The sequence below is a fragment of the Nicotiana tabacum genome, chromosome 19 (genome assembly GCF_000715075.1).
Source record: "Nicotiana tabacum cultivar K326 chromosome 19, ASM71507v2, whole genome shotgun sequence".
Lineage (NCBI taxonomy): Eukaryota > Viridiplantae > Streptophyta > Magnoliopsida > Solanales > Solanaceae > Nicotiana > Nicotiana tabacum.
The window spans coordinates 55,369,848-55,395,645 of record NC_134098.1 but is presented as its reverse complement, the minus strand read 5'-3'; the positions used below and the strand labels follow the sequence as shown (position 1 = coordinate 55,395,645).

At 35.4% G+C, this 25,798-nt stretch overlaps 4 protein-coding genes across 6 annotated transcripts; 2 read left to right on the top strand and 2 right to left on the bottom strand.

Annotated features, from left to right (window-relative positions):
* The first annotated feature begins 848 nt into the window (after positions 1–848).
* Positions 849–10,109, top strand: LOC107760982 (ammonium transporter 2 member 5-like). The gene is made up of 4 exons (XM_016579132.2): positions 849–1,096; positions 1,405–1,880; positions 2,289–2,574; positions 9,168–10,109. The coding sequence occupies exons 1-4, from the start codon at positions 979–981 to the stop codon at positions 9,707–9,709; spliced, it is 1,422 nt and encodes a 473-aa protein (XP_016434618.2). The 5' UTR covers positions 849–978; the 3' UTR covers positions 9,710–10,109.
* Positions 10,110–11,017: 908 nt separating this feature from the next.
* On the bottom strand, positions 11,018–15,040 carry LOC107760986 (beta-carotene isomerase D27, chloroplastic-like). 3 transcript variants are annotated; one of them, XM_016579139.2, is made up of 7 exons: positions 14,579–15,040; positions 14,372–14,511; positions 13,475–13,567; positions 12,853–12,914; positions 12,591–12,697; positions 11,770–11,858; positions 11,018–11,576 (listed from the first exon to the last, which is right to left on the bottom strand). In XM_016579139.2, exons 1-7 carry the CDS (start codon positions 14,829–14,831, stop codon positions 11,532–11,534), a joined length of 789 nt encoding a protein of 262 aa, XP_016434625.1. In that variant the 5' UTR covers positions 14,832–15,040; the 3' UTR covers positions 11,018–11,531. The 3 variants fall into 3 exon arrangements, with proteins under 3 accessions (XP_016434625.1, XP_075093870.1, XP_016434624.1); XM_075237769.1 differs by having other exon boundaries at positions 11,039–11,576; positions 11,766–11,858; positions 14,372–14,481; positions 14,579–15,035; XM_016579138.2 differs by having other exon boundaries at positions 11,061–11,576; positions 11,766–11,858; positions 14,579–15,025.
* A 1,029-nt stretch (positions 15,041–16,069) lies between these two features.
* On the bottom strand, positions 16,070–19,354 carry LOC107760987 (putative histone H2A variant 1). Its single transcript, XM_016579140.2, has 3 exons — positions 19,158–19,354; positions 18,628–18,761; positions 16,070–16,583 (listed from the first exon to the last, which is right to left on the bottom strand). The coding sequence occupies exons 2-3, from the start codon at positions 18,751–18,753 to the stop codon at positions 16,287–16,289; spliced, it is 423 nt and encodes a 140-aa protein (XP_016434626.1). The 5' UTR covers positions 18,754–18,761; positions 19,158–19,354; the 3' UTR covers positions 16,070–16,286.
* Positions 19,355–20,253: 899 nt separating this feature from the next.
* LOC107760983 (uncharacterized) lies at positions 20,254–21,528 on the top strand. The gene is made up of 3 exons (XM_016579133.2): positions 20,254–20,278; positions 20,544–20,811; positions 20,964–21,528. The coding sequence occupies exons 1-3, from the start codon at positions 20,254–20,256 to the stop codon at positions 21,526–21,528; spliced, it is 858 nt and encodes a 285-aa protein (XP_016434619.2).
* Positions 21,529–25,798: the final 4,270 nt, after the last annotated feature.

The window sequence follows — 25,798 nt, the reverse complement described above, 5'->3', positions numbered from 1 at the left end:
AATACTTAGTAACCTTAGATTAAAACTTTTTACTAGAGAGAAACTTTGATAATTACTGTCAGGGCAGGATCTAGGGCAATAAAAACATGTTCAGCTTAATTTAATAGCTTTAACTCAAATTTTGTATGTGTTAAAAAAAATTGTAAATTAATACAAATATATAATACATTTGAACCTAATAAATCAAATGGACAAGGGTAAAAATTAAACTCGAAACTCATAACGTTCAAATCTTTGATATTATTGTGCTTTTTATTAATAACAATAAATATTGCTTATCATTATTGGTGTCTAAAATGTATTTTGATGATAGTAGTTTCATCACCAAATATCGCTGCAAAGCGTTCTGATTCTTACCATCACACCAACATATTCTTTGCAGAGGAAACCAGATTACCAATTTAAGTACTATGGTTGATATTAATATATCAACAGGCTTTATATTTGTTACATTTTTTTTCTCAATAACATTATTTGTTACATATAGAGTTTAATATAGCAGTTCAAAAGTTGTTGGCAAATTGGAAGCATAGATTTCGAGTAAAAGCAATTTTCGTTGGATTTTGCTCAAATTGTTCATTTGTCCTTCAACTTCCTGGCATGCATGATATCACCTGCTGCATGAAAGAAGATAAAGTTGATGATGTAAGTCAAGCTAAGAGCCAATTTAATGCCATTTTTAATGCAAATGAAGTAGCAATATTAATATATAAGGGAATACAAAATTGTATCTTAGTTAACTCAGAATTTCCTACAGTTGGGAAGTATCGACCTGGATCTCCAAAGCTGCGTACATCAATCCTGTTTCGCACTTGCTTTTTAACTCTAGCGCTTGAATTCTCCGCCTGTAATCTAAAGAATCCTACATTCAAGATTCATATAGCGCATATTCTCATCGATCTTCTGTGTGATTTTCGAGCAGTGAATTTATGCACCTTTTTTTTTATATCGGTATTCTGAAATCTTCAACTAATAATAATGGCGTACTTGCCTAGAAACCTCCAACCAGATGATGCAAATCCCCCATGGATGAACAAAGCTGATAACGCTTGGCAATTGACTTCAGCCACTCTCGTTGGCCTTCAAAGTGTTCCAGGTATTAGGACTCTTACGCTATAAGCCTATAACTCTTGTCAATAATATTGTTAGATGATATACTCAAAACATTCTTGTTTTAGAGTACGCAGAATTCTTGGGTTCAAATCTCAATGCCACTCAAAAAGCATAAAAAAAGTTTTCACGTGTTTAATTGGTCCATGATAAAAAATCAGGCCTGATGTCACCGAATGTGTCGAGACATAGCTCTGATATCATGTTGAATTATGGGACCATTTCTCTTAAAGAATAAATAGTTAGAAAGAACACACTTTTGATTATCTAATTAAAATAATGTCTTAATACCAGGTCTTGTCATCCTTTATGGTAGCATCGTCAAGAAGAAATGGGCTCTCAACTCGGCTCTGATGGCCCTTTACGCTTTTGCAGCAGTCCTTGTTTGTTGGGTTGGCTGGGGATATCAATTAGCCTTTGGTGACACATTAGTTCCATTTCTTGGAAAACCAGATATTCATGCCTTGGACCAGAAGTTCCTAATGAGTCAAGCATTTTTCGGCAAGTATCCAAATGCTTCCATGGTTTATTTTCAGTTTGTGTTTGCGGCCATCACTTTGATTCTAATAGCTGGTGCCTTGCTTGGGAGGATGAATTTTATTGCATGGATGTTGTTCGTTCCTCTTTGGCTTACTTTTTCTTATACAGTTGGTGCTTTTAGTATTTGGTGCCCTCAAGGTTGGTTGTTCCGAATGGGAGTTATTGACTATTCCGGAGGTTTTGTTATTCACCTTTCTTCTGGTGTTGCTGGTTTCACTGCAGCTTATTGGGTATGTATCTCACTCGAGATGTCACAATTTCTGTGAGCAAAGATACATAAGATGCTTCTATGTATAGGCATTTGGAGCGTTATTTGGACTATAAGATCAAACAGCGCAGGATTCCATAAGTAATAGCCAACAAATTGGGAATCATTTATCAACAGATTTTTTTCCTTCCATTTGAACTGATATCAATAATCCTTTTAGTTGTTTTAATACATGTGTAACTGTTGTAGCTCGTCAATAAGAAATTTCTATTAAAATTTGGAAGTCAAATAAAATATTGTTTTGTATCACATTCATTTTTCTTTCAGTTTCATTTGTTAGGTCAATGTAGCACCAATATATTTCTTTGTTCCATTTTTATTAGTATATGGAAAAATTGCTGAGATTCTAAAGTATGAAGAATGAATGTAGGTCGGACCAAGGGCGCCAAGAGACAGGGAGAGGTTCCCACCAAATAACATATTGTTAATGTTGGCTGGTGCTGGCATTCTATGGATGGGATGGACAGGATTCAATGGCGGCGATCCATATGTTGCTAGTCTTGATGCATCCTTAGCTGTGCTTAACACGCATGTATGCGCTGCTGCGAGTTTGCTCACTTGGCTAATGTTAGACATTCTCTTCTATGAAAAGCCTTCTGTCATTGGTGCTACCCAAGGGATGATCACTGGCTTAGTTTGCATTACTCCTGCAGCAGGTAACTATTTGTACCAAGTGCTCGCTTTTCTCGTTTTCTTCCAGTAGAACCTCAGGTCTCACCTATAAGAGGGTTAAATTTAGAATGTTAAGGCAGCGAGTGCACATCTTAATATAACATACCTATTTTTAAAGAACTTTCAGTATGCATACGTTTAGTCCAAGCTTGAGACATTGGATGCATATGCATTCACTGCTTATATTCTTGATCTTTGGTGTTGCGACCAAACACACTCACGCAAGTATACGCGGTCGTCAAGTAATAAAGTGACTAAAAGTCGGATGTCGAACCCACGAGGACTTATGATTAGCTATTAACTAAATTAGACTATCCTAATTATCTAAACAAGAATTAAATCTAAAAATATTTTATTCTAACTAATTAAATAAGAAAAATATAAATAATAAACTTTGAACAGAGAAAGAGCAGATTTTAATGATATCAATGTAATGAAAACGATCTAGGGTTATGGGCTATCTAACAATCCTATTGTATTCTTCAATTGAATTGACCGACTAATTTATCTAGCTTATTGGTTGACAGGGTTAATGCTCATAAGAATCTGTCGAGTTCTTACTCGCCTATTCAAGCTAACCTAACGCCTATATGTCTATGGAGTTAGAATCAACAAGAACGCATTTATAATTCCTGTAAATCAACCAAGCAAGGCAATTAGGTATATGTCTATCCTAACTACGAATCCGTTCCCCGATGCCCGAGTTCAAGAACTTGCCCTACTCAATCCTATATGCAATATAGAATTCCCACTTTCGAGTTCAATTCTAGATTCGTAGATAGTATTCAATTGGTGATCAAGCAATTAAATAATTAAGTGCAAGATTGAATAAATAAACTAATATGATAAATCAAGAAGTCAAAATCAATATCCGAATAACAATAGTCATGAAAGACCCACAACCCTAGAACGTGAAGTTTAGCTCCACATAGACATGGTAGCCAAACAACAAATCATATAAAGAAACATAAAAATTACTAAATTTGGTGGGAGAAAGATGAAACTCGATGAATTCCGGCCTCCACAGCTTTGTCGTGGCTTTTTCCCTCTTCCCAATATGTTCGATGATCTAAAAGAGGCGTTTTTAGCTTATATATTGCGTACAAAAGTCATGGGCCAAAGCTCTCCTATTCCTAGTCCAAATCGGCTTCAGGGATTGATGCTAAGGTGGATGCGATGTCCTCCATTTCAATTTTTTGCCTGCGATGGTGGACGCGACGCATCCAGCCTTCTCTTCTACTTCCCAGTTTCGCACGCGATGGCGGACGCGATGGCCCAACTTCACTGCTAAGGTTGCATGCAGGATGATGTTTTCCTAGGTTGGATGCGACGCATCCAACCCTGCTTCCTCTGGCTACACCACCTTTTCTTCATATTTTGCACTCCGAACACCTTAAATCGTCACACATAACTTAATTAGTCATCAAACCAATAATTACACCATGTTGGGTGTTTTAAAGATTAAATAACATCAAGAAGTGGTTAAAACATGGGCAAAGTAACATCAACACATATCGAAATATGCCAAACATCACTACCCCACACTTAAACCTTTGTTCTTCCTCGAACAAACCATCACTATAGTAAACAAAATAAAATTAAGCTCTTATCATTCAAAGCACACTACATCTATGTCCATGGTTATTTGCTACAATTAGGCTCTAGACTATGCATCACACACACTTCCCTTTACTTATGCCATTCTTTAAAAATATTCGAACAAAGACAACATGCTCACAACAATCCTAACCTCAAAAACCGACTCAATGTCACTATGCACTCATGGCTTGAACACCCAACATCATAGAGAAGTCTAATAACGTTACCTATCCCTCGTGAAACCATGTGCCCTCACAACAAGAACAAGAGAGCGAGTTCAATCCACACATTCGAATCTCATGATCAAATATATTTTAATGACTCACATATATCAAAGAAAATCGCTCACTCTCATAGAGAAGTCACATGCATGCAATTGGTACCATAGGCTTGCCCTTAATGTAAATCTCTACTAATGTAAGCTCGCTCGATCTAAAATCAATTAGGACTTTTTCATGGTTGTAATGTGGGCTAAGGTACGGGTAGGATATATTTAAGGAATAGTGACTCACCCTCCTAAGCACTTTAACACATCATCAAATAACTTAAGCGCAAATTCTTCAACACCACTTCAATTTCACAAATAATATCACCCCAACAATATTTCCTCTTTCTTTAAGCACTACTTTAATTCATACCCACTAGCAAGAACAAGACAACAATTTATTCATTTATATTTTTCTTTCTTTTTTTTTCCAGATTTTTCTCTTCTTTTTTTTTTCTTTTAATTTCCGCTAGTGGTGTATTATTTTACAAAATAAGTGCACCCTTCTTTCTTTCATTGGTTCCACTCAAAAGTCACCCCACACTTAGTCCCTTCTTACTTCTTTTAGCGCTCATCTAACAATTAAAGTGCTTTAAGAGGTAAAAGGATCAAAACAATGTCAATTAAGAATAAAAAGGGTATAGGCTTGTAATGTGGGTACCAAATAAAAGGTCTACAGGCTCAAAAGGGTTAACTAGGGATAGATTTTATTTGTGATAAGCAATAAGCTCAAAAAGATCAAAGAAAGCCTAAAATCATTTTTCAAACCGAGCATCACCTAAAATTTCGCTTCAACTCACATACCGGGCAAGTTCTAAACACAAGTACAATACATGGACTACACAAAAACCTCACCACACATGGCACATGACTTATTAAGGACGGTTACATTCCGACTCTCAAGTAATGCAAGTATTCACGGAGCCACGAGATATTAAGCATTAAGCGCAAAGTGAACACAAGTCAAGAAAATGAGAAATAGGTGCCACAAAACATGCTATCCGTTTTAACACGGCATCATCAATAATTTCAGAGTGAGAAGGGAAGATATTACATATGTAAAAGCTTAAATATGCCAGTATCAACCAAGTCAAGGTCACCTAGGTTCATCATTCTTCCTCCTTTTATTCCCTACATTCCTACTCTATTCTAAAAAGAAAACAAAATTACCCGGTTCAAACTACATCCCATGGAAAAGAACCGATGCACAAAGAAAAACCACAGGGGATTATTACTACCTAAAGAAAGCTAAAAGACATATTTTAAATTTTTGTTTAGACTTTAATCCCTCAAGAAAACTGTCTAGGAGATCAATCGTCGGGAAAAGTCCAATTTTTCTACTTTTTCGTTTTTTTTTTAATTTCTTTTTTTTTTTTTCACAAAAGCTACTACACTTAAGAATGAGTACTACAACTAAGCTAAAATAGCACAGAAACTCATCCAAACGATCTCCTCACCCCACACTTAAAATTTTGCAATGTCCTCAATGCACATTATAAATAATAAGAGGGTAAACGAGACTCCCTGGTAGGCCAAAGGCCGAAGCAATAGCGGCTCACGAGGTACTCAGACTTCCCCCAGGCATCGTCCTTTGTGTGGGCACCCCACACTTAGTCCTCACCATCTAGCTCGCTTTTGCACTCTTCTAATGGCTTTGCTTCCTATGCTCATAATCCTACAAAACACAAAAATAAATACTACAAAATAATAAAAATAAAATAAAATAAAAAGTAAACAAAAATAAAAGAAAGCAGTAACGTTGGGTTGCCTCCCAACAAGCGCCTGATTTAACGTAGCGGCACGACGTGAACCACTTTTTGCCTCCACCTCGAACTTATGAATTGAGCCCCTAACATGGCATCCAGTTTGCGGCTATGCTCCAGTGGTGGGGCTACAAAGATAACCAGGCCAAGTAATAAATTTTTCACTCTACACTTCTCGGCCTTTAGATGAGGAATGTATTTTTTGCTTTTTGGCATGACAAATTCAAAAATATAGGCATCATCTTCCTCTTCCATTGACTCCTCCAAATGCTTAGATGACTCGATTTCCATGTCATCATCCAAATACAATGTCGAAAAATGTTTAGAATGAGGACCAACACGCCCCAACTTTAGAATTGTATTACTATTTATATCCTCATATGTGCACACATTAGAGTCTTCAAATATAACATTATCTGCTACCTCGCATGGCTCTAGTGTACTTTTCTCAACATGGGCATCATCAACAGAAATATGCTCGAATGATTGGCTCTCCACTTTTAGCTCCTCAATTTGGCGTATAAGCTCCTTTTCAGCTTCTGACAACTCATTACTATTTTGTTGGGCGATAGACGCAACAACCTTTGCATTCAATTGAGCCTCTAAGTCGTGAATAGTAGTACCAAATTTATCGATCTCTTGTCCCAATTTGGCTCTTCCTTCTATAAAGTATCTCATCTCATTTGTAATTTCCTCACATTGAGCCTCATATATTTCTAATCTTTCGGATTGTTCCACCAGCGACATATGGCTCAAAATCTCCACTTTTTCAAAATTATCTGTTTGCTGGTACTCGCTCTCTTCATTCAATTCTTCCATATTGGCCTTCATTCTTGTGATTGCTGCCCTCATTCTTTTCATATCTTTTTTGAGTTCATCCTGTTGCTCTGCTACTTGCCTCAGAATATCCCTAATATATGCATCAGGCTCCATATCCTGCACTTCATTGCCCCTATCAAACTCAGAAACATCATTAGAAAGATCATAATAAGGGCTCAGAGAAGGATGAACAGGATTAGGACAACCATCCCAATGGCCATCTTGACCACCACACATATTACAAATATTCCACTCAAAGGATTGAGATTGTGCGCACAAATCGGTCCCGGGAATATTCTGACAATTTTTCCACCAGTGGGGTCTTCCACAATATGGACAAGGATCATCAAAATAAGAATAACCATCATTCGAATAATTTTCATTCCAAGATACCATGTTAAAATAAATAACAAATACTAACTAAACTAAAAAAATTGAATAGATAAAAAAAAAAATGTCTAATCTAGAAAAATAGCTAATTTCTAAGTCCCCGGCAACGGCGCCAAAAACTTGTTGCGACCAAACACACTCACGCAAGTATACGCGGTCGTCAAGTAATAAAGTGACTAAAAGTCGGATGTCGAACCCACGAGGACTTATGATTAGCTATTAACTAAATTAGACTATCCTAATTATCTAAACAAGAATTAAATCTAAAAATATTTTATTCTAACTAATTAAATAAGAAAAATATAAATAATAAACTTTGAACAGAGAAAGAGCAGATTTTAATGATATCAATGTAATGAAAACGATCTAGGGTTATGGGCTATCTAACAATCCTATTGTATTCTTCAATTGAATTGACCGACTAATTTATCTAACTTATTGGTTGACAGGATTAATGCTCATAAGAATCTGTCGAGTTCTTACTCGCCTATTCAAGCTAACCTAACGCCTATATGTCTATGGAGTTAGAATCAACAAGAACGCATTTATAATTCCTGTAAATCAATCAAGCAAGGCAATTAGGTATATGTCTATCCTAACTACGAATCCGTTCCCCGATGCCCGAGTTCAAGAACTTGCCCTACTCAATCCTATATGCAATATAGAATTCCCACTTTCGAGTTCAATTCTAGATTCGTAGATAGTATTCAATTGGTGATCAAGCAATTAAATAATTAAGTGCAAGATTGAATAAATAAACTAATATGATAAATCAAGAAGTCAAAATCAATATCCGAATAACAATAGTCATGAAAGACCCACAACCCTAGAACGTGAAGTTTAGCTCCACATAGACATGGTAGCCAAACAACAAATCATATAAAGAAACATAAAAATTACTAAATTTGGTGGGAGAAAGATGAAACTCGATGAATTCCGGCCTCCACAGCTTTGTCGTGGCTTTTTCCCTCTTCCCAATATGTTCGATAACCTAAAAGAGGCGTTTTTAGCTTATATATTGCGTACAAAAGTCGTGGGCCAAAGCTCTCCTATTCCTAGTCCAAATCGGCTTCAGGGATTGATGCTAAGGTGGATGCGACGCATCCACCTTGTCCTCCATTTCAATTTTTTGCCTGCGATGGTGGACGCGACGCATCCAGCCTTCTCTTCTACTTCCCAGTTTCGCACGCGATGGCGGACGCGATGGCCCAACTTCACTGCTAAGGTTGCATGCAGGATGATGTTTTCCTAGGTTGGATGCGACGCATCCAACCCTTCTTCCTCTGGCTACACCACCTTTTCTTCATATTTTGCACTCCGAACACCTTAAATCATCACACATAACTTAATTAGTCATCAAACCAATAATTACACCATGTTGGGTGTTTTAAAGATTAAATAACATCAAGAAGTGGTTAAAACATGGGCAAAGTAACATCAACACATATCGAAATATGCCAAACATCATTTGGACAATGAGAAATTATGTTGTACGCAATATATGGTGGTAAATGTAGAATTTAATAGCAGTGAGTGTATTTATAGTCCTAGATTGATATAGCAGATGCACGTGCGCTCATTGCATATATTCTGGATTTTCCTCTGCCTGTAATTCTTGATGCTTGAACTCAAAAAAAAGAACACCAATGTTAAGACCTATAGGCTCGGGCCATGAGAAAAAAATTGTGGGCCAATATGTGGTGGTAACTGATTAAAGAATTCTAACATGGCAATTCAACAGGGGTGGTGCAAGGTTGGGCAGCAATACTAATGGGGTTAATGTCCGGATGCATTCCATGGTTCAGTATGATGTTCCTCCACAAGAAAATGTGGTTACTAAAACAAGTAGACGACACCATGGCAGTGTTCCACACACACGCGGTAGCAGGAACCTTAGGCGCGATTCTAGCAGGTGTATTGGCAAATCCAAGACTCAGTCGCATCTTCTACATGGTTGATGATTGGCCAAAGTATATAGGCTTTGCTTATGGCATTCAAAATGGGAGGTCGCGTGCAGGGCTCAGGCAATTATGGGTACAATTAATAGGCATTGGATTTGTTTTCGTTTGGAATGTGATTAGCACTAGTGTGATTTGCTTATTAATTAGGATGGTGGTTCCTCTGAGGATGACAGAAGAAGAGGTAAGTGAAGGAGATAATGCAGTACATGGAGAGGAGGCCTATGCACTGTGGGGTGATGGGGAGAAATTTGACAACTCAAGGCTTCAGTTAGTTCATGAAATTGAAGAACCTCCCTTGTCTAAAAGTGGCTATGGACTTTGATTGGATAGTCTGTTGCTAATGTTATTACAGCATGTTAAAATATTTGTCAAGTTAAATAATTCTCAAGCCTTTTCGTCCTGTAAGATGTCCTCGTCCAAATTTATCAACTCTGTACTGTGTTTACCTATACCTTGGATAGTTAAATACAAATGAAAGAAAGGGACACGCTCAGTAGTCAATAGCATCATGCTGCGGACTTCCCTTATCAAGAATTGAAACATCTTCCTTTACTTCTTCTTTTGTCACATGACATGATAGTTGGCGTCTACTCTATAGTTCCATGAATGGCAAAGTGGTAGATCTCACTTCTCTAAAAATTTATGGTGTTTTGATGTTTGCTGGAATTCATTTACATTTTAAGTTGACATAACTGAACTACTTTTTTCTTATATTTTAATGTGAAAAAGAAAACAACAAAATACTAAATGCTCCTGTATTTATTTTTTTTATAACAACTCTATGCACCCAAGATTGTGGCCTATGAGTAAATAAACTGATGTACAGCGGGAGGTAGCAGATGCTCGATAGAATAGTAAAGTTATGTGCCATCTGACTTGAACATCATGTAATTTGGAGAAGTAAAACAAAAAAAGCAACCTTGTACGTCAATATTCAAGTGGTGTAGAAATGACAGCACAAACTTATATGCTCTTTCGGTCGTTAACTAATGAAGTTGGCAGACAACCTAGGTCCACCCTTGCTACCCCGGAACCTTACAAAAGATTTTTTCACTCTTTACCAAAACAAGGTAAACTATTGCATTGCCCAATAGGCCTTAGAAGTAAGAATGTGCAATACTGTCTAAAGTCCATCAAAGGATTCATGAAACCATCTTTCAGTTTCAACTATATGCACGCAGAAGAAGATAAGACATCAAATATCCGGTCTTACTCGCCTTCTGGATCCTTCTAGTCAGGGGTGGGCTAGAAGCCTAGGAACGGGTTCGGCCGAACTTAATAGTTTTTGCTTAAACAGTGCATTTGTGTTAAAAAGTTCATTACATATGTACAAATTATAAGTTTAAAACTCAGTTATTATCTTAAAGTTGACGTTCTAAATCCAGAACCCATAAAGTTAAAATCTTAGCTCTACCTCTGCTTCTATTCTATTGCATTTTCATTCACTAATTGGCTTCTGTTGCCAGATTATACAATTCATAGCGTCTGCTTTATAATATGTTTATTGGTGATCATCCAAAATTGTGAGGTTACAGTTCAAGCTGGATAAGATGTGACACAAAGTCTTTGAGAAAAATTACTTGTTGGACTAACCACATCTAACTGTTAGAGGAATTGCTGCAATCACACTTGTACTACTTCAATATGTTGAAGCATTCTTTTGGTTCTTCATTACTATATCTGTTCATTTCTGATTGTCATACTCATACTAAGAAATAATTAGCTCGAAATAATTTTCTGACAATGGAGTTACCCCTTATGACGTTTGTTTCTAGTTTTTGTGGACCAGTAATCAGCACGGTTTGCTGGATATCTAATATTCTGAGCTTATATCTTATGGTTTGTATCATGTGGCTCGGGAAGTAGTCTGTTTTCACTTGACCAGAAGTTAAAACATCTTAGGAGATATAGCTGCAGTTTTCATATTTCTTTAAATTTTGGTGTACTTTCTGAAGATAAATTCATACCATGTTTTATACCTGCAATCGAATAATTTCAAACAATATTCAGAAATTTATCTGGTAATACCCGTATGTGTATTCTAATTGGTTCCTGTGACACCTCTCCAGTTACCGATGTTTTGATATGAAAATAAATTGAAAGGATATATGAACGGCGTTATGAAATCTCCACATCTTTCTTCTTCATTTGACTGTTGCAATCCTGTTGGTGTTTATTGCCAAGTTTGCCTGCGCGAATTTTGTAGAAAAAACATGAGTAACATATTCTGGCACACTCAATATCCATGATAGTTTTATTTGTTTCATAACATTTGTTTTCCCGAAATGTCAGCTTCTGCATAGATTTGAATCTCTGGCTAAAGAGAAGAAGGGCATAGATTAATAAAAATTTGCAACTATAGTAGTTGAAAAAGTTACATAATTTGTAGCATGGCTGCACAAATGCTGGATCTGTATCTGGTGGGGGAGCATCCTGTCCAAATATCATCTCACAGCTCATATCATCAAAGTCTGCAAATTAAGCAAAGGTCTCAACATCTGTTATATGTAGAATTTGGCTCTTTTTCTTACCATATGATTAGTGTAGGTCATGGAAAAATGATTGGATGTGGGGATGGGAAGTGCATGAACTATTACTTTTCTACATTTGAAAAAGGAATCCTGCACTTAGCATTGTGAGACAAGTCTAATTCATCTAATTCATTTTTTCTCCTCTTTTTTCCCCTCCCTCCTTTGCCTTGGTTGAATTCTTGTTGGCATAAACTACAACAACTATGCCTTAAATTCTAAGCACGTTGGAGTCGGTTATTCACTGTCCATGTCACCGTTTTGTGTGAGTTTGCACACATTGCTAGTCCCAAGCCCGAATATAGGAGGGCTGAGAAGAATCCTAGTAGGTTAACAGTTAGCGTAAAACTAGTCAATTTATGATGAATCCTCACAATATGAGACACGATGGATTCTTGTTGACATAAAAAATACAAAATATTGTCTGCTATTTGCTACAATTTTCAACAGCAATATGATGATACTTTTTCAGAATTGCACCTTCAGTGGCATCAAGGTGGGGCCTCCCAATGAAGTGATATGCAAAGTCTCCAAGTTCTAGTGCAGGTACTATTACTCTTTCAATAGGGTAAGGTGATTTAAGCTTATTCTTGTTGACATAAAACTACAAATTACTCTTTGAAATATTTGTTTTTGAAGAATGTACAAGTATGTATTAGCATTTGGTATACTTACTTGGTACCATGTTCACTGGCATTCCTAATGTATCCTTGATGAACAATTGAGAAGGCATCTTGCAGAGGTTAGTGCACATTCCCACGCAATTGGTTTCCTCCAGAAACCTACAATGTATTTCATTTGTGAAGAATGGAATTAAAAGGTTTGGGAATTACTATAAATTAAAATAACTTACGTTTGTTGAAACAGACAGTGAATTCATATACCATCACCATAACAATAGATAATCTCAAGACTGGACCGAGAAACAGATAAATACCTGCATTTTTTGATGTGGACCACATTGTTTTCCTTTCTCCCGTTAAATTCTGACTCTTTCACCTTCAAGCATGAGAGAATGATTAAGAAATAGAGGAGCCAGACTTTGAACTTTATGAGTTCTGAATTTGCTAATGAATTCATTGCTAGTTCATTTTAGTTACTGCGTTCACGGAAGACTAAAAAATCTTTGTCCACCAAAAAAAGGCCGTAAATAGAGAGTGATGAAGGAGGAAGAGGAGCTTGCTTCGCCCTCCCATTCAGTGGGGCTATTAGAGAATTAGGCAAGTTCGTATGTTTGAGTGTTCATCCGGGTGAATCTATATGCAAACTAAATATTTATATATATTTAATAGATTTTCTAAAACGGTAGTTATTGAATTCGTCTAAAACCCATACCTAATACTGTGATGGTTACTTCCATTTAAGGTCCTGTGGTTGTTTCATTTTTCAATGTTACTCCTTCATTTTTGTTCGTTGTTATTGCCAATGTTATCACTGGTTTAATTGTTATTCCATTACATACGTAAAAATAAAAACGTGTTGTGACATGATACACTGTTTTATGTGCGGACAGTTACAAGATTCCTGTCACAAATAATTAGGAATATTTAAGAGCGTACCTCACAGGGTCCCACTAGCCAAGAGAAGAAGACTCTGGTGAAAGCAGCGCAATACTCTCTTGCCCACTTAGATTGTGGTAGTACCATCTTCATCTAAAGTTTATATATGTTTTAATAAGTGAGATAATAATAATATGAAAATAAGACAAATTATTGGCTACATGTTTAAATAATTATATTTATTTATAACGTCGATACATATAAATTAATTTCGCTACAAAAAACAGTTTGTATTAATGAAGTATTATTATTCAAGTGACAAGCTAAAACAATTTTCCGTTTCACGTTTTACTTCTCGATATTTTTAAAACATCACCAACATGTCATCCCCGGTCATCACTACCAACATTGTGTAAAGGCATAATAATTACCGATTTGTTGGATAGAAAAATATTTTAAGCAACTTGTTTTATGTGCTAGCTCTTTCTGTCTTTGTCCCATTACCTAATAATTTCTGTTTTGTTTGAGAAAAATATAGACGGGCCATTGAGCAGTGTTTGCCTTTAAATAATACTCCGACGAAATAGTAGCATTAAAAAAGGGTTTTCCAGTTGGAAGTGCAATTGGGTGATAGAAGTTAATAACAAGAAAGGATCTATGATAAAACCAAAGTTCTCTGATATGAAGCTCTACTTTGGAATCAGAAGCATCTAACTTTTGTCCTACTGCCTAAATATTAACGTGCATGTTAGCCTGCAGGAAATTGGATTCATACATGTTTACTCAACTTTTCATTTTATTGCACCAGAATCATTAATCCGTTTACTGTAACAAAAGAATCACTCAACTTTACCTAAGTATTACAGAAAGTCACTAAAAATTCACCCAAATATGCTTAAATATTACAGAAAGTCACTAAATAAATTTGAGATAAGGAAAAAAAAGACATGAACTTGCCAGGGAAAGAATAGGCTTAGGGAATGCCTTTTGAAGAGCTTCAACAACAAGATTTACTTGACGCGTTGAGTTAAAGTTGGTATATACCATCTTTGCAGCCTCCGCCAAGCCTTCATATCCACTCTTATTGTTTCTTAATCCTATAAATTAACTTAAAAAACATTAAAAAATATAAATTAAAGGAGAGAGACTAGTATCTTAATTTACCTGTGGTAGCTTGTATACTTTGAGAGAGATGATTAATGGCGAGACGATCGAACCAATTATCTTTGTAAACATTATTGGAAGAACTGCCTGTGGTTGTTTCTGCATTATGATTTTGATTATTTGCAGGTGGCTTCGTTAATATGGAGCATAGTGGATATGGTATATTTTTGTATTTATAAGTATTGATCTTATTTCTGTTTCTCATGGATACTGTTGAAAAGCTATGGTAGGGTTGAACAAGATTTGCTTCCATTAGAAAGAGAGAGAAAGAAGCTCAGTGTGATGAATAGCAACTTTGGATTAGTAGAAGAATAAATGATACAAATTGTGGGAGAAAATGACAATTTTATAGTAGAAAGTATTATAATTATATATGGGCGATCAGAAGTACATACAAACAAACAAAAGAGAATGTAAGAGTATATTAGGACAGCCTCTAAATCTTGATACCTCAAGTGAATTAGACATATTGCCAATGCTAGTATTAAGTTGCTTACATCATGCCCCTACCAAAACAAAACTTAATTGAATAAGCTTTTTTCTTTTTTCAGGTTATAAATAGTGATAGTGTACTTTAATATGTGATATTAAGCTAGTTACCATTTCGTCAAATTAGTAATTGTTATATTTATCATAAAAATTAAGTTTAAGTGCATAAAATTTAAAGTCTTAAACACATTTACTTTTTCCTTGAAAAAAGGAGATAAAAGAAAAGTGGGGAAGAAGATGCCTCTGCAGCCTCCTTCGAGAGAGCACTCCCTTCTTCTATTCTAATCTTTTTTCTTCTCTTTGTTTCTTCAGTGGAAGACATCATAAAATAGAATCCACCTCTCTTGTGTAGACTGGTTCACTAATAAAGATTACATGGCTTAATTTCGGCCTCACCTGAAACACCTTTCTTATAGTAATTTCTAGATCAACGTAGGCACTAATTAGCTATAACTTATGCGAGACACCTTATTCTTAGTTTGTTCGAAAAATAATCGTACGTTTAAATAACTTTGCATGTTATTTATTTATAACACACAAATATCTATAGATTATCATGGACCATAAGTTATTTTCTTTAACTTTATGCTAAATTTGCTCTATTACGCAATACTATTTCAATATTTCTAGTGTCACCTAAACTCCATTTCATTTAATTTCCATTTTGTAGAGTTGATACTTCCAAATCAGTGTCATCCTAATCCTCGCAATAATCTATTGTACACCACTCGTAAGCTTAATATAATAAAGTCAGTCTCAAACGCAGATAAAAGCAATGTACAATAGAATACAGTGATTTCAAAATCCATTCTTGCCCAAACATAGGCTCTGTGATAATAAAGGATGCAGTTCAACAGCCGACACAAAATCATAAGTGGTCATCCTGTGATTCGAACTACACGCCTTTATTTAGGTCTGTCAGAAGGTTGTAGATTTTCCAAACAGACCGCTAAAATACAATAAGCATCTACTACACAGGTCCAATGACATAGATACAGCAACTGATCAACAACCAACAAGACAATATAAATGTCGAATTAAAATTTCCAGTGTCCACTACATCCTACAAGTTTACTTGATCAAACATGACTGAGAAGCTGAAAACGTTCCTAAATTAAAATACACAAGCCTACTGATATCAAACCAGAGAACAGAACAAAAGACACTTACACGACCTGTCATTAAGTCAAGAGACAACAAAATTAAAAGCAGGAGTATTTCACTCCTTGGTGGTTTTGTTTATGAGTGATTTGTGAATGTGAGGGATGACACCACCACCAGCAATCGTCCCTTTAATAAGGGTGTCGAGTTCCTCGTCTCCACGAATGGCAAGCTGCAAGTGCCTGGGTGTGATCCTCTTCACTTTGAGATCCTTGCTTGCATTACCAGCCAATTCAAGAACCTCTGCTGTCAAGTATTCCAGAATTGCAGCAGAGTAAACAGCTGCTGTCGCTCCTACCCTTCCATGGGCCGAGGTTCTTGACTTGAGTTGACGGTGAATTCTACCGACTGGAAACTATAATCCCCCAAACGTACCAAAAAAATCATATCAAGCATTGTACAATATATCTTGGTAAAAATTATACTTCTGTTCATTGTGCTAGATGCAGTGAAGAAGAAAATATCCTAGATAGAAAAATTGAATATCACACGACTGTGTGAAATAATCTTCTATGATGCAGCCTTGATAAGATAGATATCTTAATGCTATTGTCAGAGTGTTCATTATACAGCATGAGTTCAAAGATGATGTTCATGCCAAAAGCTAAAGACATTTTGGACATATATCAACAATGTAATTTACACTTTTAGACGTGTTGTTTAGCCTTGCATTGCAAAGGACAAGTAAGCAGGCTGGATTTTACAGATAACGTCTGCTGTATTTTCTTTGTCATACTTGTCCTTGTACTCTTGGCTATACAGTTTGTGTAACACATACATATCAAGTTAATTCCTCAAATAGTTATTCAACTTAATGAATTATCTAGTAAAGTCATTTTTTTGTTCCAATAAAGTCACTGTACTTCATATATTTGTCTTACTTACAAAGCAACAATAGCTAGAAAACCACTTTAAAAATTACTTGAAATGATTGTGAATATAAAACCACAAACTATACCTTCACACTGTTTATTATATTAACTGTCGGTTAATATATATATAAAACTGTCAGTTACTGATTTTATTAACATTGTTTATTTGATTTGTTTTTTATTTATTCCATTAACTTAATAAGAAACAAAAAGAAAGTGTCATGAGTTCCAAAATATATGTATATATAATACTCTGATTTTGACTATCTTTACTTGTCACTTAGATTAACTTTTGTTGAAGTAAAAGACTACAAAAGAGGAAGTGGAATAATAAGTGGGAAGAAATAGAAACAGGGGGAAAAAAGGCAATCCTGAAAGACTAGCAATCCCTAACCCATCTAATATTAGAAAGATTAACTTTTCATGTAAATCTTGTGTAAACACTAATTCAAGTTATTTTTTCTATTCAAGAGGGATAAATCTGCCCTTCTATATTTAGAATAAGAATGTCAAGGAGCAAATATGGGAGATAATAGAATCTGTAAGGAAAAAAGGTCTACATTTTCCCCAAATCAGAGATAATTTTCAATTTCTATAAATCCTCAAAGAAAAAGATGATCCTAATTGTTATTTCTTGATGATCAGAACTAGATATCAATAGTCAGAAAACATACCTCCCAAAAAGAAGGGGAACTCCACACCTACAACTCATTCAGTTCAATGTTTCTTACCCTTATTATTAATATTACCAGTATGCTTTAAACCATATTAACTTGAAAATATTTTATTGTTATATTACTATTTATGGTATGGTATTCTATTGGTTGAAATCGCAAAGATTCTAATTTAATAAGTAGGACTGTTGCTTTGTTATTTAATACTTTATTATATATGGTATAGATAGTAAGTGATTTTATACCCAAAACCATTTTAAGTAACTTTTAAAGTGGTTTGCTAGCCATTATTACTTTGTAAGATAAGTGTATGAACTTAAGTGACATTATTGGGACAAAAAAAGGATAAATGACTTTACTAGGTAATTTCACTAAGTTGAATGACCATTTGAGAAACTACCTCCTCAGATGCCTATATACATGAATGGACAGCTAATTGTCTTTCACTTGGCAAATTATATCCTCAAATCAAATTAGAATCAAAAGAAAGTATACATATACAAGGATAATGAAACAGAATAGGCACTCTAATCTGCTTACATTAGCACTAGTTTTTGTACTACTACCATGCTGACAAACACTACTAGCACTATTTTTCCTATTGTCCATGGAGAATATATGAAGCAGTACTATCTTTAAGACAAAAAACAACATAACAAAACAGAACAAGCAACCACTGTGTGAAAAGGAATACAAACTTTCAACCAGTTTTAACTTAAGTTTGCACCTTCTATGAAACCCTTCAACAGAAAAACTGTAAAACCCAAATCTTTTAGCAAGTTTTTTGAAATCCTTCAACAGAAAAGCTGTAATGAACAAATCTTTTAATATAAGAAGATGAAACAAATATTACCTGGAGACCAGCACGTGATGAACGAGAAACGGGCCTTTTCTTGTCTTTCTCTTTGTTGGCTGCAGCTGCTGCTGCCGCCGCTGTTGTCTTTCCTGCTAGCAGTCCTTTGCCTCCTTTCCCCGCCATCTTCAAATCTAAATTAAATTTAAAAAGCAAGAAAGGAAAAGGTCAGTATTTTGTTTTTGTTTCTCAAATCTAAAAAGGGAGCACAGAAGAACATAAAATTAAGAGAGATAAAAAAGCTTCTCAAAATTCGTGTCAACGATAAATCCATAAGATGAAGTAAAATCTGATTATTTTTTTTACCCAGGAATTAAACAATTGAAGACAGATCTTTACTCCGAGTTAGCTAAGAGAAAAGGGCAATTTTGCTGAGTAGCAACAACAAACAAAGATTTACCGAACATGAAAGATAAAAGAAAAGAAAGACAAAGACAAAAAATTAGGGTTTTTAACCCAAATCTCTTTCCCGAAAAGCAAACTACAACTGGGAAACAAATTACAGAGAGGAGAGAAGAAAATGAGCGTACCTTCGAACTTTTGGTCTAAGCAGAGAGAGATAGAGAGAGAGATTTGAGAAGAAGATAAAGAGACTAGTCAGATCTGTAATATTTCCTTTAACTGCAACAACTGCAACAAATTTATTGGAATTTTGGATTGTTGTGAATGGTAAGCCAGTTCGCCGCCTACGTTTTCCTTTTGGGTGGGAATTCTGAAAAAATTGGACTCTTTTTAAGGTTTCGAATTTTCGTTGCTCTACTAATTTACCCTCCTCTTTAACCCATCTTTGGGTGGAATACTCATGGCCCAACCCAAACCTTCTAGCCCAAGCCCGCATAGAGTCCAATTTCAGGGCCTGATGTTAAAGTCTTGACTCATGGAATAAAATAAAGATTGGGCTTTTAACACATTTGATCGGCCGGCCGGAAGTAATTACATATGAGATTTTTTCGTTCTCATATATTATTTGAAACCTTATTACCAAAAATATCCCAATTTTGGAATTTACCCGACCTAAACACGTTTTAGCTACAATAAATATACATTTGTTTAAACTAGACTCCTTTCTGCGGTAGACTTCCTTATTTAGACGCGTGATTTTGGGATAGCTTATATTTCAGTTAGAAATTTTAGACGCAATCATCGCACCATAATCAAGGCAAACATATCTGTAGAATTCTTCTATTACGCAAATTTTCTCTGGCTATCATCGCACCATAATCAAGGCAACATATCTGTAGAATCTTTCTGTTACGCAGATTTCCTCTAGTTTTCCATAAACAAGTCAACAAACTCAAAAAAAGCTTCTAAAAAATAATTGCAAACAATTAGCTACAATTGAATTGAATTTCGCGACATAATGTCAAAATTGGCGATTATGCTTCAACTCAATGGTCGGTGGGATAGCGTTCAGAGATACAAAGATTTTGATGTTGATGGAATTGTAGTCAATGAAGATTCAAATTATAGTCAATTGAATTCCGCAATTGTAGAGTATCTAATGATCCAATGGAAATTCGGAACGATATGGGAGTTCGAGTGTATATGGAGACTAAAAAAGAAAATAAAAACTTATGAATGTATCTGTTGTGTATAACAGTACGTGATTTCGATTTGGAATGCAGTATGTCGAATGCGAACATAATTGCAGGTTTGCTCTGTTTTTCAAGTGCTGATGTTTTTCAATTTCAAGTGTTCTACAATTTTACTACAAATTATCTACAATTATACTACATAACAGATGTAGTTCAGTTGTTATGTCTCTAAATACAATTGAAGTGTAACTGTTACACAGTACTTAAGGTTTGAAAAAATAAAAATGTGATCACAGAACAAAGTATCTACAAGTATTTTGTCAAATACTGAACACTTGAATATACAGAGGTCTGAATTACTATACTTTTAATTGAGTGCAGGTACTTCTGATTATCGTAATACTAATGTGGTACAATTGTCAAACAATTATAACACAATTGGAGAAGTATCAGGAACAGTGAAGCTGATCGATATGCCAACATCTCCGGCAATTATGGAATATGAAAGTATCATCACAACAGAACATACGCCAAATGTAATTGAAGTGGGCCAAGTTAACCAACACATGCAAATAATTGTCAGTGCAATGAAACATTATTCTTTTATGAATAAGTTTCAATTTAGGGTGAAAAGGTCTAGTGCAGGAAGGTAGGAACATTTTATTTGTCAAATTCATATTGTGTATAAGTTATAGTTTTTATGTATATAAATTATTTAAAATAATTTGTTGGGCATAAACAGCCTCGTATTCTATAGCTACAATTTGCATAACATTTTTTAAATTATTTTTTTTTCTGTAGCTACTGCCTCGTATGTGTTGGGAACAATTGTACGTGGCACTTCAAGTCCACCAGCATAAATGAATCAGCATTGTTCAAGTTTCAAAAATTTAACAGCTTGCACACATGCTCTTTGATGGACAACACATATATACAACGCAAAACTACTTCCATGGTAGTTAGAAGCATGGTGATGCCAAAATATACGGATCATAAGACAATATATATACCAAAAGACATACAAACTGACATGTTGTCGGAACATAGTGTGAACTTAACATACATGCAAGCTTGGAGAGCAAAGAAAAATGCTTTGGAATTTTTGAGAGGCCATCCTGCTGATTCCTACAGTCGCTTGCCGAGTTATTTGTATATTTTGGAGAAAACTTATCCGGGGTCAGTAGTGAAATTGCAGAAGACTGAAGATGAATATTTTTTGTATGTACTTGTTGCTCTTAGTACGTCCATCAAGGGTTGGGAGCATTGTAGGCCAGTTGTAGTAGTTGATGGCACCTTTTTGAAGTCGGCATATAGGGGAAACATGCTAACAGCTAGCACAATGGATGCAACATGTAATGTAGATTAATTATAAAAATATTATAATAAAGTTATTTCTGAGACTGTATTTTTAAGTTTTATTACTGAAATTAAATTTTGTTTTTACTACCTATGTGATAAGTAGCATATTACCACTAGCATACACCATTGTTGATTTAGAAAATGACGTATCATGGAGGTAGTTTTTTGAGCAATTCAAACATGTATATAGTGAAAAATCAAATATGTGTGTTGTTTCAGACCAGAATGAGAGTATATTGAAGGCAACATCTATTATTTATACCGGCATGTCACATTAAGCTTGCATGTGGAATATTTGGACAAATGTAAGGTCAAAGTTCAAGAAAGATCATCTAAAGTTAAGTGAATTGTACTTTGTCACGGCACGATCATACACACTTGATGAATTTAATGAAAGAATGTCAAAGATTGAAGAGATCGACACACGTGTTAAAACATACCTATACGATATTCGCTATCACGGATGGTCTCGGGTACATGCTACGGTGAACAGAACACGGACGATGACATCAAACATTGCAGAATCCTTGAATGCAGTAAACCAAATATGCAAGAGAGCTGCCCGTAGTTGAACTATTAGAGTACATGAGGACTCTTCTTGAACGTTAGACTAATAAAAAGTTATTGAATGCAAATGGTACGTTCACATACCTTGGAAAAAAATACAACAAAGAGTTGGAAGACAATAGGATATTATCGCAGAAGATGAGAGTAAGTTTGGGCCAATAACATCGGATCATTTATTTCATCAAACTAAATATATACTGATAATTGTAGATATATTGTTGTATAATTATAGTTATTTTATCTTTTATCTGTAGCTAACAACTTATCGTGTGTTTGTAATAAAAATGTAAGTGAGGGCTTCAACATATTACATCCATACTGTGATAGATGGTGTGAAGCGCTTCATTATTTGCCTTTAAAACAAGAGATGTGGTTGTGGACAATTTCAGCTTGATGAACTTCCTTGTCCACATGCTTTGGTGGCTTTGAGGCACAGGAATGAGTCTTGTAAAAACTATTGTTCTCCTTATTACACGAGGGAAAGCCTTCTGCATACTTATGAAATACCAGTAGACCCACTGCCTGATGAAAGTAAATGGAATGTGCCACAACATATAGCAGAAGAAGTTGTAATACCACATACTAGGAAAAGGCAGCCAGGGAGACCTCAAAAATAAAGATACAAACCATATGATGAAATAAATATAAAAAAGTACAAGGGTGCATGTGGCAACTGCAGACAAGAAGGGCATAACAAAAGATCTTGTAGAAATACTCCAAAAAGGAAATAAGAATTGATATAGTATAAAGAATTTTTTTTTTACTCAGTACTGTTGATGATTATCTGTCCTTTAAGACATATTCAGTTGTATTTGTTCTGTTCTGGAGAATTATAGTTGTGGTATAATTGTGTTGCTAATTTGAATAAAGATAATCTCCTATAATGAATATTTGGTAAACAGATTTCAACTCTTAATGTAACTGGTGTGTAGTTGTTTTGTTAAAAAACTGGGTTTATTTATTAGTTTTAAGTTTTTCCTAACAACACTGCTAAAATTGAATAGATTCTGTATTTTTGTATAGTAGTTGTAGACATAATTGTAGTTATGCTGTAAAAAATTATATAGTACCAATATCGAGATCAAAACAACTTTCAACAAAAAGATATGCCACAAATGTTTTCTATTGTAAGTAGTAAAATTCTGGACAAAATAACAAAATAAAAGGTAAAACAACTATAGCACAAATCTGCTACAAATAAAATATAGCTAAATTGTTCTTAATAAATATTTTTTCTACAACTTTAATACAATCCAACTACAACTAAACACTTTTAAGATTTTACAAAAATCTTGATTTCTTCCATTAAAATCTTAATTAAACGATGAATATAATCATAGATTCATGAAATATAAATACTTTAGGATATAGAACACTTAACCCAATCCATATGATAAAAATCACCTCAAAAATCGCTTCAATCTGAGCTCCATAGCTCCAAATATGTTAAACATTGCTGAAAACTCGAAATATAGCTACTGCCCAGGTATTTACTCTTCGCGATCGCGAAGCACAAAATTTTTCAGCCCCAAAATTGCTCTTCGCGATCGCGAAAAACCAATCGCGATCGCGAAGAACAAACTTCACAACTCTTCCAGATAGCCTCTAGTATAACGGTCATAACGTTTTGTACAAAACTCCGAATGATGAATGATTTAACTTTCTGAAAACTAGATTCCAAGGGGTATAACTTTCATTTGTTTCTCATCTCCAATTCCTTATAGATTTTGAGATATAAGCTTCCAAAGTCAGCCCTATGCAACAGAGATTTCAAAACTCTTCCCGTATAGCCTATAGTGTATCCACCATAACTTTTTGTATAAAACTTCAAATTACAAATAGTTTACATTTCTGAAAACTATAGACAAAGGGCTACAACTTTCGTCTCCAAATTCCTTATAAATTGCGAGATATAAGCTTCCAAAGTCGGGTCAGTGCAACAGAAAATTTCCTCTACACGATCGCAAAAAGCCTTCCGCGATCGCGATTCACTGGCCATTTTCCCCCATTTTGTGCTTCGCGATCGCGGCCAATTCCACGTGATCGCATAGCACACTGCTGTAGCCAAAAACCACCAGCTATAATTGGCTTAGAAATGGTCCAAAACCACCTCGAAACTCATCCGAGCCCCTCGGGACCCCGTCCAATCACACCATCCAGTCCCATAACATATCACGGACCTGCTCGAGGCCTCAAATCACATCGAACAACATCAAAACGATGAATCACACCTCAAATCAAAATCTATGAACTTTGAACTTTCAAATTCTATATCTTGTGCCGAAACACATCAAATCAATCCGGAATGACTTCAAATTTTGCACACAAGTCATAATTGACATAACAAAGCTATTCAAATTTCCAGAATCGGATTCCGACCCCGATATCAAAAATTCAACCCCCGGTCAAACTTTTCAAAAATTCGACTTTCGCCATTTCAAGCTTAATTCCACTACGGACCTCCAAATAATTTTCCGGACACGCTCCTAAGTCCAAAATCACCCAACGGAGCTAACGAAACCGACAGAACTCTATTACGGAGTCATCTTCACATATTTCCGACTATGGTCAAAATCCTAAGACTTAAGCTTCTGTTTTAGGGACCGAGTGTCCCAAATCACCCCGAATCATCCGGTAACTTAATTCAACCATGCACGCAAGTCAATACACATAATACTAAGCTGCTCAAGACCTTAAGTCGTTGAACGAGACACTAAATCTTAAAATGACAAGTCGGGTCGTTACATTCCCTACCTCTTAAACAAACATTCATCCTCGAACGTGCTAAGAATCTTTCTGAGGACTTTAAATTCTTGAGTATATTCTTGCACACATATTGTGGGCAATTCTACATTCCTGCAATTTAACACGGGCCCGACAACACCATCTCGATTGAGATTATTTCGTTTCTCCATTCTTATAAGCTTTAGAGCAAAAATCCCTAACTCTCCAATCATTTCCAAAATACCTGATTCTTACTTCGATGCACGGTATTAGTCTCAACTGGCTATAACAACTCGTGCCTATGCATACATCAACTTTCTTGATAGTGTTGAAGTACTTCAAATTTTTTTCTAGGGTGTTTCATTCTTCCCCGCTTAGGATCATTCGCCTTCAAACACATAACATAATTTGTCTCTTCTTTTGCATGTCTCAATCCCCCAAATTTTTACTAACTCCCAAATTTTTTAGAAATTTTTGGCAGAGTCTCTCTTGTAATTGGGCCTAACCACCTGCCAGAGTAACACCAAAATAACTCCAACAACACATCTGCAACCCAACAAAACACCACAGGGTATATATCAATAACATCAATCTCGGCATCACAAGCACTGAATTACCATAATGATATCACGACATGAAGCACATCATATGTATGCTCATCACCACATCTCTGGTCTTAAAAGTTGTCCATAATTAATTCCAGCATCATCAATTAATCTCGTATTAACCACCACCTCATTTTGAATTTCCACAACACTGACAACGGAATGTGAGGCATGAAGACCGCATGATTACTTACTCGGATTAATGAATCACATTTAATGCCACCTGGGCACTCATCTCATAGGTTAAAACTCAATGTTTACAGCACGAAAATGGCTGAATATGCACAAAAAATATACAAGAATTATTAGATAAGCCTAACATGCATGAATCCCTATTAATATTATTGTACAAATTAATTTCACAAAGGGAGAATATTAAAC

Coding starts and splice junctions, on each gene's coding strand:
- LOC107760982 (XM_016579132.2), top strand. CDS start 979: ATGGCGTACTTGCCTAGAAACCTCCAACCAGATGATGCAAATCCCCCA. Junction 1,097..1,404: donor TGGCCTTCAAAGTGTTCCAG/GTATTAGGACTC, acceptor TCTTAATACCAG/GTCTTGTCATCCTTTATGGT. Junction 1,881..2,288: donor GTTTCACTGCAGCTTATTGG/GTATGTATCTCA, acceptor GAATGAATGTAG/GTCGGACCAAGGGCGCCAAG.
- LOC107760986 (XM_016579138.2), bottom strand. CDS start 14,831: ATGGAAGCAAATCTTGTTCAACCCTACCATAGCTTTTCAACAGTATCC. Junction 12,915..13,474: donor GGCTAGTGGGACCCTGTGAG/GTACGCTCTTAA, acceptor TCATGCTTGAAG/GTGAAAGAGTCAGAATTTAA. Junction 12,698..12,852: donor GTCCACATCAAAAAATGCAG/GTATTTATCTGT, acceptor AATACATTGTAG/GTTTCTGGAGGAAACCAATT.
- LOC107760987 (XM_016579140.2), bottom strand. CDS start 18,753: ATGGCGGGGAAAGGAGGCAAAGGACTGCTAGCAGGAAAGACAACAGCG. Junction 16,584..18,627: donor CATCACGTGCTGGTCTCCAG/GTAATATTTGTT, acceptor GGGGGATTATAG/TTTCCAGTCGGTAGAATTCA.
- LOC107760983 (XM_016579133.2), top strand. CDS start 20,254: ATGTCGAATGCGAACATAATTGCAG. Junction 20,279..20,543: donor GAATGCGAACATAATTGCAG/GTTTGCTCTGTT, acceptor AATTGAGTGCAG/GTACTTCTGATTATCGTAAT. Junction 20,812..20,963: donor AAAAGGTCTAGTGCAGGAAG/GTAGGAACATTT, acceptor TTTTTTCTGTAG/CTACTGCCTCGTATGTGTTG.